Here is a 17,511-nt window from a genome sequence, read left to right on the forward strand (position 1 = left end):
GATGACAGCAATGCGGTGGGGTGGAGGGGGGAGAGGGACCGAAGTTTGGGAGCGCTACAATGGAATTCTAAGGGGATGGGTTTTTATGACAATTTCGTAATAGTGTTTGCAATAATTTTGGTAACACTAGTTTAATAACATTTATAAGTGTAACATTTATGTGATACTTATTTTGTAACAATTTTGTAATAACAACGGTAGTTTTAGATTGTGTGGCTGAATTTTTCTGGTAATAAATGGTCTGGATTAAAATTAAGAGTATAGGTGACGGGTTTTTTTGCCATTTTCATGATACATTTACTGTCAATTGGCTCGACTTCCGACCATTTTTATTGCACCAACCATAGCCGGGGTTGATGACTCTTCGATTGTCAATCCAATTTCGTAGAAAAAACACCAATCGACGTTCAATTTTTGCGACGAAAAATTGAAAAAAGAATTTCGTGCGATTGCATTTTTGACCCCCATAGTAAACACATAGAAGGACTATCTTCGGTAGCCCAAAATTTTTGGACAAGTTAAATTAAGAAGCTTAAAAGGACGAATTGGAATATCTTGAAAACAAAAATGGATAAGACTTAAAATAGAAAATGAAAAAAGAAACAAAGAAGATATGCTTAAAAAAAAGAAAAAAACAAGAGGATCGCATTGTAATACCATAGGAAGTGTAAGGGCTACATCATAATTCTGTAAAACATTCAGAAAGAGAATTAAATAGCAGAGAAATACCTTTTTTTATATATAAAAAAAGAGTTATTGACAGTACTTGGAAATCAAAGGTGCCTCCCACAGTTGAGGACTTTGAGATCTTCCTCCCATAGAAGATAGTCTTAGGAGGTTAGGCATAGAGCCCTTTTTAATAGTTTTACAACAAACAGTTTCAAAGTTTTTGAGACACAAAATAAGGTTGTCTATTCTGGTATTTGTCCTCCAGCTGATGTTTCTTTTCTTTCCCTTCAAAGCTTTAGTGAGGAAGTTATTGTTTCCTAACAGATTGAAATATTTGCAATTGAGAGTAGAAGCCCAGTCTAGAGCATTTTGAACTGCTTCACAGTCGTCTTCTTCTTTTCCATGACTTTTGCATCCTCTTGATCTTCTTCCAATTGTCTCTCCTGAAGGATCTAGCATACACACACCAAATCTTTTAGACTTGTAACATGATCATACAATGACATAAAAGCAAAGGAGACTTTCCTTGAGAAGCTCTGGTTCTTAGAGTCAGCATTGCTAAGATTTAATATATTCATGTCAACAAGGGAGAGGTTTCTAGTCTCATTTAAGTGGATTAAGATTAAGGTGCTAGTTTGTCTAGGTCAATGGACAATATTTTGGAAAGTCAGATCACATCTGGCTTTCCAAACGTACCAGCAAATGGTGGCGCAAATCTCAACCCAAGTTCCCCACTGAGTTCTTTCATTGGCTATATTAAACCAGCTGAGACACGAGTCTTTTAGATTAATATAGGTAGATCTAGAGTTATCAAGGTTCATGGAACAATGAGACCAAACAGCCTTAGCAAAGTTGCAATTCATGAGAGCATGTTCACCAATTTCAACATGTTCTTTGCATAAGAGACAGATAAGATTAATATGTCTTACAAATCTAGCCTGATTAGCACTAAAAGGGAGAATGTTATTTTGCATTTTCCAACTAAAATGTTTATTTTTAGGGGAGATATTCATCTTCCAAATTTTCTTAGCTAAATGATCAGTTGGCTGAGAATCCTTTTTATCCAGTAAATCATATAAAGATTTAATTGTGAAAATACCCTGTGGATTATCGATCCATCTCAGAGTATCGTTCATATCTCTGTTGGGAGTTATTATAAGAATTTGAGTAACAATTTGCCAGTCGAACAGATCAGTAAGAACATCAACATTCCAACCAGTGGCAGTCATTAATTCACTCACCATTCTAAAAGAAGTATTATTATCAGGATTTCCTATAGTTAATGGAGTTCCTAGAGAATCAGAGACTCATCTGTCCTCCCAAATGTTGACAGAATTGCCATTACTTATTTGCCAGACACTATACTCTTTAAGAATCATCAGACCCTGATGGACCCCTTTCCAAGCCCAAGAGGAGCCATCGTTGCAGATAGAATGAAAAGGATTAGTTTTTGGGAAATACTTCCCCTTCATGGTTTTAGCAAAAATAGAGTTAGGTTGGTGGAAGAGTCTCCAACCATTCTTAGCTATAAGAGAAAGATTCATTAAAATTAAGTTTTTTGAGACCATTTCCCCCCTTCTCCTTGCTTTTGCATATACCACGCCAACCCTTACTATACAAACCATTCTTAGTTTCAAAATTTTCCCACCAAAAATCTCTTATAATTCCGGCCATTCTATTTATAGTGTTTTTAGGAAGAATGGAAGTGGACATGGTGTACACTGGTAGAGATTTTAACACAGATTTGGCCATCACTTCTCTACCAGGGGGAGACATGAATTCACTCTTCCATCCCTTACGCCTATTCCCCATATTCTCAGAGAGGTTATCAAAACATTGTATTTTAGATATATTTGTAAATAACGAGCCACCTAAGTATTTGTCATTCAAGCAAATCTTTTTCACTTTCAGGATAGCAATGATATTTCTTCCTAATCTACCATTAATATGAGGAGTAAAAAAAATCCAGATTTAAAATAGTTAATCATTTGTCCAGAAGTTTTACCATGCTCCTCTAACACTGCCAGAAGGTTCCTGCTATTGGGAATAGAAGCTTTCGAAAAAATTAGGCAGTCATCCGCAAAAAGAAGATGACTGATAGAGGGACAGGTTCTGTTAATTTAAAAACCAGATATGAGACCTTTTTGTTTAGCATTGGAGAGAGTGCGAGAGAATGATTCCATACACAAAATGAACAAATAAGGAGACAGAGGGTCTCCTTGACGAAGACCTCTAATAGGTTTAAAGGATTTCCAAGAAACCTCATTCACAAGGATGGAGGAATTTGTAGTACTGATGCATTGTAAAATAAGAGAGCACCAGGCTTCACAAAAGCCCATTTTCCTAAGGATGGCAATTAGAAAGTCCCATTCAACCCTATCAAAGGCCTTGGACATATCGATTTTCAGACCCATGAAGTCAGTTAAGCTTTTCTTTTTTTTCCGCATCGCATGAATTATCTCATGAGCAACAAGAATGCTGTCTGAGATAAGTCTTTGCTTGATAAAAGCCGATTGATAGGGGGAAATCAATTTTTCAAGGAGAGGTTTAATTCTATTGGCAATGACCTTAGAGATAATTTTGTAAACAATATTGCACAAGCTTATAGGCATGTAATCACTAGGACCATTGGGATGTTGGACTTTAGGAATAAGAAAGATGTGAGTTTGATTCAGTTGAGTCAGCATATGACCACTGTTAAAAAAAGCTTGGACAGTTTCAATGACATCCTTTTTTACAGTACGCCAATTCTTTTGGAAGAAACAAGCCGGAAATCCATCAGGCCCTGGGCTAGAGTTGGGTGGCATCCCAAAGAGGACATCGTGAATTTCAGTTTCAGAAGGAGACTCCATGAGTCTCAAGTTTTCAGAGTCAGTTATGGAGGTAGGCAGTAGGTTAACAATATCATAATTTATGACGGGCCTAGTAGTAGTGAGGAGAGTTTCAAAGTAATTGTTTAAACAATTAGCTATCTTATCTCTATCTTCCACCCAATTGTTATTTTGATCATAAAGACCTATTATCATGTTTCTTCTTTGCATAATAATAGCATTTTGGTGGAAATAGTGAGTGTTTTTGTCTCCTAGAAGAATAGTATTTTCTCTACCTTTTATCTTCCAAAGTTCCTCTTCGTAATCATGAAGTTTTTGAATCTCAGCTTTAGTATCTAGAAGGTTTTGATCATTTAGTCTAATTCTGGGGTTGGACATAATTTGTTCGGGTTTATTATTCAGTTAAGGTTATGTTTAATATTACCAAAGTCAAGTCTATTCCAACGACTGACTTCACGTTTGACAGTGACAAGTTTATTAACAAGGACAAAAGCTTTAGAGCCATGGAAATTGGTTTCCCAGGAGAAAGCAACAATGTCTCTACAAGATTGTTCCTCCTGAAAAAGACCAAAGAATTTAAAAGGTCTGTGACCATCCTGGCAAGGGATACAAGTATCCAGCAAGATAGAACAATGGTCAGAGCCACCATGATTTAGGTGTCTAAGGCTAGCATTGGGGAATTCAGTTAGCCAAGAGACATTGGCCATTCCCCTATCTAGTCTTTCTTTAATGAGATTTTCTCCTTCTTGATGATTAGAGCAAGTAAAAGGAAATCCCATGAAACCTATATCTTTTAAACCTAAGAAATTGAACATGGAGGAAAATAACCTAATATCAGTGTCACTTTGAGTGCCTGGAGGAGCTCTTCTTACGTTCCACGGACTTTGAGTGCTGTGCTACCGCGGATGATTGTTATTTTAAGTTTACCCCAAAATCAAAATTTGACTCTCTTTGTTTTTATTGAAAATCGATGTCAAGGACTAGAGTCGTATATTTTTGCTCCTTGGGCCCGTATTCAAGGAAAAATTCCCTCGTACCGAGCACATAATTTATCTTTACACGTGGGATCTGAATCGCGATGATTAGCAGCTGACAAAGAAGAAGAAATAACCATTTTGAGTTTCTAGATAATTTACATACGAACATGACTATGAAAAATTTCCAAGACAATTTCAGCTCAACAAAACTGGGTACCTGTCTGATTCTTGAAGCAATATTCTCAACCATGCTTATTGTACCTTCGGGTCCTTCACCAATGTTTTCATTCAAACACCCAGAAGTACTATGTCTATGTACGTTACGATTGAGTTTGACCCTTTAAAAGTTCGATGTCATGGCAAGTCAAGGATGCACAAGGTCAAGGAGAAACGGGATAATAAAAATGGGTAATTTGCTTTTAAACCATCATCATCTTACACTTGACCCTTTTTGTTTTTGGAATCCAAGAAAGTGCACTCAAGTGAACAAAATTAAAATGGGCATATTGAATTTCAAAAGCTTGGTCAATAAGGCACCAACCAACAAATCTTGAGCTCTTTTTTTTACATATAAAAAGTCCTGGTCACGTTGCTCCTCGTTTGGTTTCTCAATTCCCAAGAAAAGTAGAGAAAAACAAAGACAGAAGAGAGAAGAGTAATATTTTCCCTCTTTCCTCCACCCTCTGAATTTTCAATAATTAATTTTTTTGAGTATCTTTTAAGCATTACTATAACAATATTTTCATTTCTCAACTGTCTTGTCTGACAGTCTTTTCTCAAGTGCCCGAGGCATTTCCACTGGCCAAAAACAAACATATCAGAGCTATATGTCAGACTAGCATTTAAGTGCACTACATCCTCCCTCTCTCTTGCTCTCTGCATAGTCTCCACTGGAGCATTTGAAAAAGTCTCCAACAGTCTAACTCACTTATATTATTACTCCTCAGTCCTCCTCGCCCTTGGGTTCTTCTACTTCAATTTAACCAACAAAACACAACCAACTTATTCTCTCTTACTTTCTATTCTTACATTTTTCACACTTCTGACTTTCTCTTTTGGTTCTCTTATGGATTACTACCATCTAAGAGATTGGAGAAACCAACAGCATGAGTCAGATCATGCTGCAAAGATACCTAGACTCTTCCTTGACCAGCCACATCAAGAAGCCGCATCTGAATCTTCTTCTGCTCTTCCATTGTTTGTACCTGATCATGAACACCACCACCACCACCACCACCAGCAACTTGGCAATAGGAGTATTATCAGTAATCTGTCAGCATTCCCAGATTCAACAAATACTTCTAGAGTTTCCAGTAAGCAATCACATTGCCTTACTAATTCTTAATGTTTCCTTAGAGTTTCCCCTTTTTGTTGTACTGATGTTTTCTTTTTGTATATGTTTTTATAGGAATGATAGGTTCATTCAGTCTAGCTCAATGGCAAGAACTTGAACTGCAAGCTTTGATCTTTAAGTATATGCTGGCTGGTGCTACTGTTCCATCTGAACTCCTTCAACCTATTGTTAAGAAAAGCCTTTTCAATAATCCTCCTCCTTCTCCATTTTTTCTTCACCAACAATATCAGCATTATCAACCCACTAGTAAGTGAACTTTCTGACTTTTCTTTCTTTCATGACTCATGATCTAATTAATCTTACAACAATTTTGTGAAATGGGGGTTCTTGATTTTTCTATGTAATATTATCAGTTGATGCATAGGTGTAACCGAAGATCCCTAATAGGAATATAGGATCCAAATTGGATAGCTTTCTTTCCTGTTATGGGGTTTAATTTTTCTATTAAAATGTATGGGTTTTATCCAATTCATCATTATTAAAGTTTCTTAGTTTATTAATTATGTTTCTGTTTAGCAGGGTTTTTATTTCTTTCTTTTTTAACAAAAGTAGTATGTCTTGAACAGTGTTGCAATCAGGCTACTGGGGAAGAACATCAGTGGATCCAGAACCTGGTAGATGCAGAAGAACAGATGGTAAGAAATGGAGGTGCTCGAAAGATGTGGTGTCTGGTCAGAAATACTGCGAAAGACACATGCATCGAGGCCGTAACCGTTCAAGAAAGCCTGTGGAAATCTCAACTAGACCCATCATTACTAACAACCCGTCTTCCAGCGTTACTATTGCTTCCGTTGGCAATAGTAACGGTTTGATTAAATCAGCCAACAACACTACCGCACCTGTTGCAGCTTTGCCTTTAACAGCAATGGGTAATGCTAATAAAAATGGTGGAAACGCTTTTGTTATAAGTTGTGGTCCTTCTTCAAATTCTTCACCTTCAATGGATCTGCTTCACCTAAACCAAAGGTACAACAAATTAAAAATTCTTAATTTCAAAATTTTATTGTTTTTCTACATCTTTTTAGCATTAAGTTTTGCATGTGGGAATGGTTTTTTTTGTGTTTGGTGGGAAGCAGATTTGAAAATGCTTTTATTAAGGAATAAAAATGAGGAACCCACGGAGGACACTGAAGATTCCTCCTCATCTTGGGAAGTCCTTGATTAATGTTTACATCTCATCTTGAGCTTCCTTGATTAAGGTCCAGCACAAGGCCATCTAAATAGAAGAGTGGACATGGCCACTTGGAACAGTAGTTTATAGCGAAGTACATGAATTGCACATGTAGTAGTTGTTGATTTAGTGGCTAGGACCCAGATTATGACCCTTATAAGCTGCTGATTAGAAATCTGTTGATTTGTCTTCATATTAAACTGGATATGTTTTATTTTCTTTTCATGTTCTGATCATGTACTTGGTCGGTTCTTTCTTGTTGTAAAGATACTGTGAGAGTGAACGGAGGAGCAATGACAGCAGCGTTCTTGGCGATGATGGTAGGACTGATGGACAAGTTCTCCGTCATTTCTTCGATGACTGGCCAAAGAAATCACAACACCAACCCACAAATGGAGTAGGCAACAGGGCCGATGGAAGGACTTCCAGCACCTGCCTCTCTATATCAATTGAAAATGGGGAAGAACACCCTAAACCATCTTCGGATTTCTCACTGAAATTGGCAACAGGAGTTGAAGATGAATCAGGAAAAGGTAATTGTAGAGATGAGCGGTCACAGGTGATGAATTGGGGAGGAATGAGTAATTCCATGGGAGGAGGTCCGCTTGCTGAGGCTCTTCGATCATCCTCGAATGCTTCTTCACCAACCAGTGTCCTTCATCCACCTCCACAAGTATCTGGTTCTGAATCCAGTAGTATTATCACAAAATGAGTTTCTTCCCAGTTCGGTAGGATTTTTTTTTTGTTGTTACATTTTCAAACTTCTATTGCTTTCTTCTTGGGTGTTTAGCGTTCGCCTTGGATTTGTGTTCTTAGTTTTGATTCTCTGTAATATTTTGCATCTCAAGATATTTCCTTGGCCTGCTCATATGATTCACGCCTATTGGAACCAACTTAATGATTTAGAAACCACCACCTGCTACAATTTAGCAGATTTGGAAATTTAAGAAATAGTAATCCTGCTGATATAGGTATATACAACAAGAGGGTTGCAATTTGAAAGCCAACACTTTATGCTTGCTTCAGATGGAAGGGAACATAGATGAATAAAGATACTTTAACTTCTTTAAGCATTGCAGCAATGTAACCTGATATTATTGGATTATTATACGAAAAATCCCATGCGGATAAGCACCATGCTATACAGTAAACACCAAACAAATAAGTTGGAGGTGTGACAGAATCATCCATTACACATAACATAATTTATTTCTCTGGAAATTAGGCAGGAACCTTTTCACATTACAGTCGGGTAAAAAGCTTCAAATGAAGAAAGTGGGGGGATCAATTTGCTCATCAGCAGCAGCATGCCGCACGTGTGGCAGCGCTTTCTTTCTTTTTTCTCCATGTCCTCTGCACTTTTTACATCTCTGAGATGGACCAAAACCAGCCAACCGTGGCACAAAATATCTACAATAAATAGCAAGTGATACACAACCAAGGTTCAAAGTGGTACTCAAAACATGATAAAGCAAGTTTCTTCTCCCAGAGGAATTACACCCCTAAGATTGCCAGCACGCCTGGATCACACTCAATGTTAGACTATTGGATAATTAATCTAAAGTGGTGTACCCAGACTTAAACCTTAGATACATTTGGTTGGGAAAAAGGGAATAAAGGTTTCTTACATATAAGTAGCATTTACTGAGCATCCTCTACAGCATAACTAATCTTGATTCAGTCCTCGACCAGAGCATAGACAACTGCTGTTCTACATGGTGCATATACCAGAAACGAGTTGGGCCTGTTGTCAAACCAACCCTCCTGCAAGCGGACCATAAAGTAGATTTTTAGAATCTACTAGGACGTAACTTCAGAAAAAAATCATATGTAAAACAGCACGTGGAGTGAATTCTTACATTGCTGAAGTACTCCACGTTGTGATCAATTCTATCAAAGCCACCATATTCTTTATCGTCTGAATCTAAAGCCACCTGCGAAAAAGTAGCATAATTCTATTTTGAAGACGGGAGATTGACTACAACACAAGCACGAAAATGAAGTTGAAGACTTGAAGTAATAAAGGGAGAATGTAAAGACGTTGGCTGTAAAACATGCTTGAGAATCAGATCAAAAATGAAAAAGGAAAACGAGACCATACCACGTATTTTCCTGGCTTTAAGCAACCTATTCGATAGTCTGAATAGCTATTACTCCAATGAAAGTTGAAAACAAAAACCAGGTTTCCACGCTCAAAGGTTATTACCCTGTCTCCTTCATCTTTCCGTGATATATATTGGTGTTTTGAAGTCATGAACTGCAAGAAAGAGTTCATCAATGTGAAAACGTTTCATAGTTGGATAAAAAAGAATCAATAATATATTTCATTATTTAGATACAGTAAAACATATAAAAATCACAGAAAAATAGATCCTTATTCAGCCAAGGTGAAACGTACACTATATGTCTCCTCGAGATGTTGCATTGCCCGATCAAACTCTTGCAGGCCATGATATCTCAGATAATCTGCGTCTGCCTACGTACATGCAGCCAACAATTTAAGTCAAATTACAGTTCCAAAGCATGCTATATCTTCAAGATAAAAACTAAGCCTTACTTACTAGGTCAAACCTCCGACGGCACTTGTCAAAACTGTTGTTGTTCCCAGCGATAACCCTTCCATCGGGTAGATGCTGCTCGCCCCTAGGAAAATCTATCCATTCTGAAATTGAAAATAGATAATGAACGTCACTATATAAAGCATCAAGAACAACCAATGCACCAAGAAAATAAAGCATCCATCTCCTTACCTGGATGTCCAAATTCATTTCCCATGAAATTCAGATATCCTTCTCCACCTAATCCCATGGTGATTAGCCGGATCATTTTGTGTAATGCGATCCCACGATCCACAACTGGAGTGGCAGGTCTATCTAAAGCCATGAAGTCATACATATCCTGAAAAGAGTTAAGTAAGGAGCTATTAGCTAAGGGCATCAACAGTGAAATAAAATGAATAAAGATAAGAAATAAGATATTAATGGTGCATAAATTACGCACGGGAGTAGGTGTATGCACACATACATGTATATGAAATATTGTTTTTCATATTTCACAGACATACACAATTTCTGTTAAAGCTGAGTGACATGCTTATATGATTTTACTAGCTTAAATAATCTATTACTACCTTGTCCATTAACCAGAATGCAATAGTTTTGTCACCGACGAGAGCTTGGTCATGACTTTCAGCATAGCAAACACATTTCTCTGACCATCTTCTATTTGTAAGTGTGTAAATAATATCACCCATTTGCCAATCCTCGTCTCTTTTCCTGTAACAAGTTGTAAACCATGCAGAGTAAATATCTGTGCCACATCACCAAGGAAAAAAGAGTCTCCACCTTAGAGATGACATCTACTCAACACAACTGTGTAATGATTGGTTATGATAATGTAACCCTAGAAGCGTATAAAAAATTAGGAAGGTGTAATCCCAGAGCTTTCAGCAGGGCACTTACTGAAGAATTTCAATCCATTTATCAGCAACAGCCATATGCAGTCGATAATCAAACCCTACACCGCCATCTTTAACAGGTATACAAAATGTTGGCATTCCACTCACCTAAAACCAAAGAATGTTGAACGAGATCATGAAAATGGACAAGAAACATATATTTCAAGATGTAAACCCTCCTTTTCAGCTTTTCCCGCATCATGGACGAGCTTTTGTCCTTCATAACTGACACACATGCAAAATATAGCCTCTTCCAAGAGGCACTTTGTTCGAAGGACAAATCACTGTAACACTTCATTAGGGACACTCACTGAACTGATGATCTTCACGAAAAAGTACCAAGATCTCTAAGTTTTACAGACTACACGAGCTCCTAGACTGGACTTTCTAAGACAAACACGTTAAGACTTGAAAAATGTTCTTATGTTTAGGTTGCATGTACGAATGTCACTTACATCTTCTCCAACAGTGATAGCCTCAGGAAAAAGCCCATGAACTAGATCATTTACCAGCATCAAATAAACCACAGCATCCACGTCAGTTGCTAACCCGAAATACTCATTATAGTTTCCAGTGAATCCCACCTGAAAGCAAACGCATAAATAAGATAGACAAGCATTACCAAATTCAGATAAATAAACAAGAAAGTAACATTTGCAAGTTGCCAAAGGTAGTTTAACACTAGTAATGTTATTGTTTGACCTCCGAGTTTGGGAAATGGTTAGGGGATACAGTTATGATAACACCCCAAACAACATGTGAGATGTTATATAGTGCTGGTCCTGCTGCCTGTTAATTAAGCACAACACCCACTGGCGAACAATAGAAAACTTCAGTTGTTTAAGCGTGTACTTTCTTTTCTTTTAATTCATTAATGAGTGCTGTCTTCATTGATCAGGAAAGCAACCTACCAAATCAGCTACACTTACTAAAACTTCCCCAGTTTTCCTGGATAGGTGCCCTGCTATGGCTTGTCACATGCCCCTCAACAACTAATCCAAAGCTTGCTGAAGTATAGCAGCAGATGGAAATTCTACAACAAAAAAAATATTTACCTGCAACCCATGGTGAGTGTACATCATCGAAGTCACCCCATCAAATCTGAACCCATCAAACTTGTACTCATCCAACCACCATCTTGCATTAGAAAGGAGATATCTCAGTACCTAAAGAAAGAACACAGGAGGAAGATCATTACATTGAAACACAAACATGAACTGATATAAATAAATATTTTTTGTCAAAGTACGACAATTTAAATTTTCAAATGAATTACGTACTTCCCAACTTCCATAATTGAAAAGGCGAGAATCCCACATCCAATGATAACCTCGTGATCCAGAGTGGAAATAGTGACTGTCAGTCCCATCAAACATGTTCAGTCCATCCAGTACGTTGTTTGATGCGTGGCTGGCAACAATACAAACATCCGAATCAAAATCTATAAGCACAGTTCATATTGGCGGAGATAAATCGAATTAAAAGAAGAAGAAAAATCTAAAAATCACCTGTGCACAATATCCATGAGGACAACCAGACCTAGCTCATGAGCTTTGTCTACCAAAGATTTGAGATCATCCGGAGTTCCACAACGACTGCTAGGTGCAAAAAAGTTGGTGACGTGGTATCTACAGCACATTGAAAATTATTCGATAATCAACAACCGTACTGCAGATTACAAACTAAGAAAACAACGGAATTTACACACCCACATTAGAGCATCACTTAAAACCAGTCAGGAATAGTACCAAAAGCATAGGAGATGTAACACAAAAGCGTTTACATATTAAACAAAATGAATTTCAAAGCATGGAGAAAAACTAAGGAGACATACACTTAGATAAAACAAAAAATTTGCTCAGTTGATACTCAAAAATTAATCCTTATGTCTTGATGAAAGAATACCCGAAACTAGCATAGTATGAATGCTCCTGTATGGCCATAAGTTGAACAGCATTGTATCCAAGTTTTTTGATGCGAGGAAGAACCTCATCTCTAAAGTTCGCATAAGAATTTATCCTTGGTTCCTGTATCTCCAAGATAACACTATTAGGAGACATCAGTGCTAAACAAGTCAGCACATATGAAAAATGAAATGGATGCTCACCGTGCTACTCATTCCAACATGTGCCTCATAAATTCTAAGTGATTCCGGTTTTTTAGGCTTAGGGTGTTGAAACACATATTTTTCCTGTAAAGAGAAAAGTATTAAGTGGACCAGATTAGGTGACAAGGAGTGAAACCAGCAGCTGCAGCTTATATATAACTCCAGTTACAGAAAAGTAGTAACTCTAATTCCTAAGAGCTTCTAATTTACCTCTTCAGGAGGATCGTAGTGTATGCCATCGTATGGAATTTCACCTGGAGCTTGTACGGAGAACTTTATCCAAGCAGGAATTGAATCCTTAATGCCTGATGGGGTGTCCATGCGGATCTATATTTTGAGTATTAAAATTCAGCTTTTTTGATATACCATAAAACTAAACATGATATTATGCGGTCAATTGGAGATAAGAATGTTTTCATTGATTACATAAGCCATTTTTCCACAATTACAACTAGGAGTTCTTACCTTCACTCGGGATCCATGAGGAATTGGGGCTGATCCGTCTGCATTGTTTGGCAAAAATAGCTCCCAAACACCAAATTCATTCTGCACATCAATGACCGTGTAAGACAACAAGGAATTAGAGAAGGAAATCTTTATAACTGACCAAGCTCGGATGCTCCATAGTTTCTATGGGGCATAGGCCTCCCAAAAGGTAACGGAGGCGTGCAAAGGTTTCCTCGGGCCGGACGGAGATTGGCCCTCGAGTGCGAAGGCAGAGAAAGTGTAATCTCAAGTACAACTCTAAGTTTAGGACAATGTTCAGAAGAATAAGCTTTGCATGAACAGCATGAGCCTCAAAGTTTGATGGGAGAAAGAAGAATTAATGCTTTCTTCCATAACATTCACAAAATTAGGGTGCGAAAGATATCTCAACACCCAACCCACATAAGTATTTTCTAAAGCTATGAAGTAACCGAATAAATAAGCATATATAATACCTGGGCCATAACGTCCGCGTTCGGGTTCCAATTATTAAAATCTCCTATGAGTGCGGCTGACTGAAAAAACAGAAGAACATCCTCATTCCAACAATCAATAGCAAGATTACAGAGCATAAAGCATAGTACTAGTGATCCTTTTATACTGCATCTATTCAAATACATTCAACAAACCTTGGCTCCGGGTGCCCACTCCCTATAAGTTATACCTTCGGCACTGAAAATTAGAAACATCAGAGTCTCAATTTCATAACCAGTTCAAATCATATTTAAGTTTGGATTAAGAACTAACTAATAATTATAACTTAGAAGCAAAATATTACTTGCTCACTAGGAACATACTGAACAAAATGAATACAGCCACATTCACCCAATTAGGTGTTGTATACTTGCCCAAAGGCAAAAGACTTGAATCAGCTTGTGACATAAAAGTTTATTATATTTAACCAGTGTCCACTCAAAGCCTAAGATACAGTTCCTTTACAGGCGAGATAGAATGAATAGCAGGGATACATAACCTGACCTTAGTCTATAAGAGTAAAAAAGTGAAGCGACAGAGTGAATAGCAGGGATACATAACCTGACCTTGGTCTATAAGAGTAAAAAAGTGAAGTATGTTACCTAAAAGGATAATCGTGGAGTAATAAGTGGCATACACAGTGATACAAGCTGAACCGACAAACAGAGAATCAGTTTTACCTGCGGTTGAATCCGAGCTTTTCATAGCCACGCGAAAACGCATCCAAACCACCTTCATACTTATCTATCATCTCTCGCATTTTTTTGTATTGTGAATAGCTGTAGTTAAGCAAGAGTAATTACTTAGCTAAAGATCTTATCCTACCAAAACTTTGGAACAAAACTTGAAAGATAATGTTTCTCATTGAATATCAACCCTATATCATTTCTATTGCTGCCACTGAAACTCCTATAAGATCATGTTTTCACAAGAAGAGAGAGTTGAAAGAAGTAAAAATAAATAACTGAGTGTCTCACCGATAATCAAGATGTTCTCGATGCGTTTTCAAAAATGGATCTATGTCGTATATCTTTTGCCCAGTTCCAGGCGGAGGAATGAATCCTACTACATTTAATGTGTTACTTTCTGCAGTATACAAGCAAACAGAAGCTTCCGCACTTTCAACCGCACCATCCCTTACAAGTTGGGATGAAACTAAATCATCTTCATTCAAAGAATCCCCACCATCCTCCATGGATAGACCAGCTACTTCTTGTAATATCTAAACAAAGATACACGGAAAAAATGCTGAGAACATCAAAACTAGGGAAGTTACATTACTGACTATGGAAAGTTTTAAAGATGATGCTTCAGAAACAAACCTGGGATTCTTCTAATAAAGCTTCAGAAGTTTCAACTGAATCTCTGGAGGACGAGGAATCATCGGCCTTCCCACCAGGAACAAGGACTTTCTCAGAGGAGGTGACAGCTACAGATGAAGATTCTGAATCAAAAGGAGACTTTCCGGCACAAATTTTTCCTGCAAAGTATCATCAAGTAAGTTTTACAAGGAAGTCCGAGACTTATACTACAATGTTCCAATAAGACAACCAAAAAAGAGGCTTTCCAAGAGAATAAAGCTATTTGGTTTCCAATCGAATCGCAAAATAAACATCTGAATGCCAGTGTGGTTGCTTCTGAGCCTAATTAACTCAGCAATCAGTATTACAAAATCTAAAAAATAAATAAAATGGAAGTACGACTTCAAACAATACCACATTTGCCTCCCAAACACTACAAAAATCTAAACTCACCAGCTCGCACAAAGACCACATTCTGTCACATGATTAATCAAAAATTGTTTGTGAGTGCAGAAATTACTTTTTCCTTTTATTCCTAACGTACTCTAAATTCGATTTCCATAAGCACACAAAAAAGCTGTTTGGAGCCCCTACAATAGCTTCTTACTACCTAAAAACAGAAATTGATTGACCTCCAGAAAACAAGTTGCAGACTAGTGAGTCGTTCTTCCAATAAAATGCAATTCCCACCAAATTATCCAACCGATTTCAGGATTCCATTATTCACAATTTTCAGACTCGCCGATGGTTATAGAGTTGTTTAACAGGATGATAAAAACAATCAAAAGTGCTACATATAAAGAAATGTAAAGGTTTCTTTCACAAAATCTCAACTATTTGCAGCTGTTCAATACTGATTATTTACCTCACATTTCATACATCACTAAAGCATCTGCAACTTAAGTCATAATCAATCAAAAAAAGAATCTAAAAGTAGAATCTATCAGAAATCTAAAAGTAGGATCTGTCGATAAAAAAGAGAAAGATCTCCTAAAAGTGGAAATAATCAAATGAAACATAATATTTTATGAATAACCAAAACTAAAATAAAAATCCAGTTGCAGAATCACACAGTGTGTCAAAATATAATTTAAGCTTCAAAATTGAAACAAAAAACAGAGCAAGAGAACATACTAGTGGGAATTGAGTCATTTTTTAATATAAGAGATAGATTGGAACTCCGACGATCCCCACCATGAAAACTTGATCGACTAGTAGAAGTATTAGGAAGTTGAATTACATTAGGAAGACGAATACAAGAGAGAGCGTAAGACATTTTTCTAGGGTTGCCAGAGTGAACCAGAAGAGTGAAAGAAAGAGAGATCTAGGAGAGGAGAGAAGATAGTTTTCTTAGTTCCAGTAAATGCCAAGGGATCCGTGAGGATCCAACCGTGAAAACAGTGTTGGGTGGACTGTAGACTCAGAAGTAGAACTAACTACTCTGCTAATACTGCGATAGAGAGTCTTACGTGTGGAGTGATTCTGAGTTGCATGAATTTTGGAGATAGGGAAGTGGGCCCGCTTTTTCTCGATTATTTTGATGCCGCATCTTTATCAAATCTCTGAGGCCATTTACGAAGTGTACGAATGGGTCCCTATTTAGTGTACGGTCTGGATGATTCGATGGGCGGGGAAAGACTCGCTGAGAAAAGCTGATGTGGAAGGCAGAAAAAGTCATTTCTGTTTTGTTGTTGGTTTGCTCCCAAAAACAAGTTTGGGTGCTCGGCAATCGCCATTGGGTAACTTTTAAAAACCCCACAGATCTCTACGTGAGGGTGTGGCACAAGATCAGAAACCAAAGGTCCATGCCTTTCCCAAGATCTTGTTTTTTTTTTTTTCCCTGACGGGGAAAGTCACCCGTTTTAGGAGTTTTTTTAGCTTTTTTTTTTTCCTGATGGGAGAAAGTCTCCGTTTTGGGATTTTTTTAGTTTTTTTTTTTTGAAAATAGGTTTTTAGTTTTTTTTTAACGGGGAAAAGTCCCCCGTTTAGTGTCACCTTTCATTTTTTCCCATAGTGGCTTCACTCGTTCATATGAACGAGTCCTCTTTCATATGAAAGAGTTAGTCTTCATTTGGGGACTACCCATAGGATATGTTCTAATAAGAATTTGCAGATATTATTATGATAAAGTGGTTAAATTATAGAGCGATGATACTAGCGATTTGAGTTCGAAAGTTATTAGTATTTAAAAACAAAAATCTAAATGAACTGCCCCACCAAAATCTTCCAAAATTGTTCCGCATAACAATTTTAAGTTAGGTTCCATGACATTCTGGTTGAAATCTAATATTTCTCAAAAAGGTTCACCATTTTCCTTTTGAGAAGTATTTTTAAAAAATGCAGTTTGGGGATGAGTATTTTAATGATTCATCTAGAACCATTGTTTAAGAAAATGTTTAGAAAAGTCGTAAATTAAAATCGGCTTTGCTCGACTTGAACACGGAGCATTTGCGGTATAAACTTTTCTTTTATACATTTGTAAGAGATATATTGTAATTTGGTTTTGTATTGATCTCAATTGTATGTATCTCGAATATGATGAAATTCTAATAGGCTAATACCATGAATCATTGCGCAAGTAGATGAAACTGAAAGCCTAATACTCTAGCATAACTTCTCTTATGAAACATGTTGTTGTTTAATTTGTTAAATGTTAATTGCGTCACCAAAGTGGCAGACTACCG

The 17,511-nt window shown here is 37.2% G+C and overlaps 2 protein-coding genes across 3 annotated transcripts; one reads left to right on the forward strand and one right to left on the reverse strand.

Annotated features, from left to right (window-relative positions):
- The first annotated feature begins 5,427 nt into the window (after positions 1-5,427).
- On the forward strand, positions 5,428-7,998 carry LOC113320944 (growth-regulating factor 3-like). The gene is made up of 4 exons (XM_026568847.1): positions 5,428-5,790; positions 5,886-6,077; positions 6,398-6,797; positions 7,270-7,998. Exons 1-4 carry the CDS (start codon positions 5,544-5,546, stop codon positions 7,712-7,714), a joined length of 1,284 nt encoding a protein of 427 aa, XP_026424632.1. The 5' UTR covers positions 5,428-5,543; the 3' UTR covers positions 7,715-7,998.
- Positions 7,999-8,075: 77 nt separating this feature from the next.
- LOC113320943 (1,4-alpha-glucan-branching enzyme 2-2, chloroplastic/amyloplastic-like) lies at positions 8,076-16,291 on the reverse strand. Of its 2 annotated transcripts, none has more exons than XM_026568845.1 (23): positions 15,962-16,291; positions 14,849-15,006; positions 14,504-14,748; positions 14,207-14,305; positions 13,682-13,724; positions 13,508-13,567; positions 13,032-13,112; positions 12,777-12,893; positions 12,567-12,650; positions 12,365-12,486; positions 11,968-12,087; positions 11,740-11,869; positions 11,515-11,625; positions 10,915-11,043; positions 10,464-10,567; positions 10,133-10,277; positions 9,753-9,900; positions 9,564-9,664; positions 9,401-9,478; positions 9,104-9,259; positions 8,862-8,936; positions 8,631-8,766; positions 8,076-8,412 (listed from the first exon to the last, which is right to left on the reverse strand). In XM_026568845.1, the coding sequence occupies exons 1-22, from the start codon at positions 16,101-16,103 to the stop codon at positions 8,680-8,682; spliced, it is 2,535 nt and encodes an 844-aa protein (XP_026424630.1). In that variant the 5' UTR covers positions 16,104-16,291; the 3' UTR covers positions 8,076-8,412; positions 8,631-8,679. The 2 variants fall into 2 exon arrangements, with proteins under 2 accessions (XP_026424630.1, XP_026424631.1); XM_026568846.1 differs by having other exon boundaries at positions 8,087-8,522.
- Positions 16,292-17,511: the final 1,220 nt, after the last annotated feature.

Source organism: Papaver somniferum, chromosome 11, assembly GCF_003573695.1.
Source record: "Papaver somniferum cultivar HN1 chromosome 11, ASM357369v1, whole genome shotgun sequence".
In the NCBI taxonomy this organism is placed as follows: Eukaryota; Viridiplantae; Streptophyta; class Magnoliopsida; order Ranunculales; family Papaveraceae; genus Papaver; species Papaver somniferum.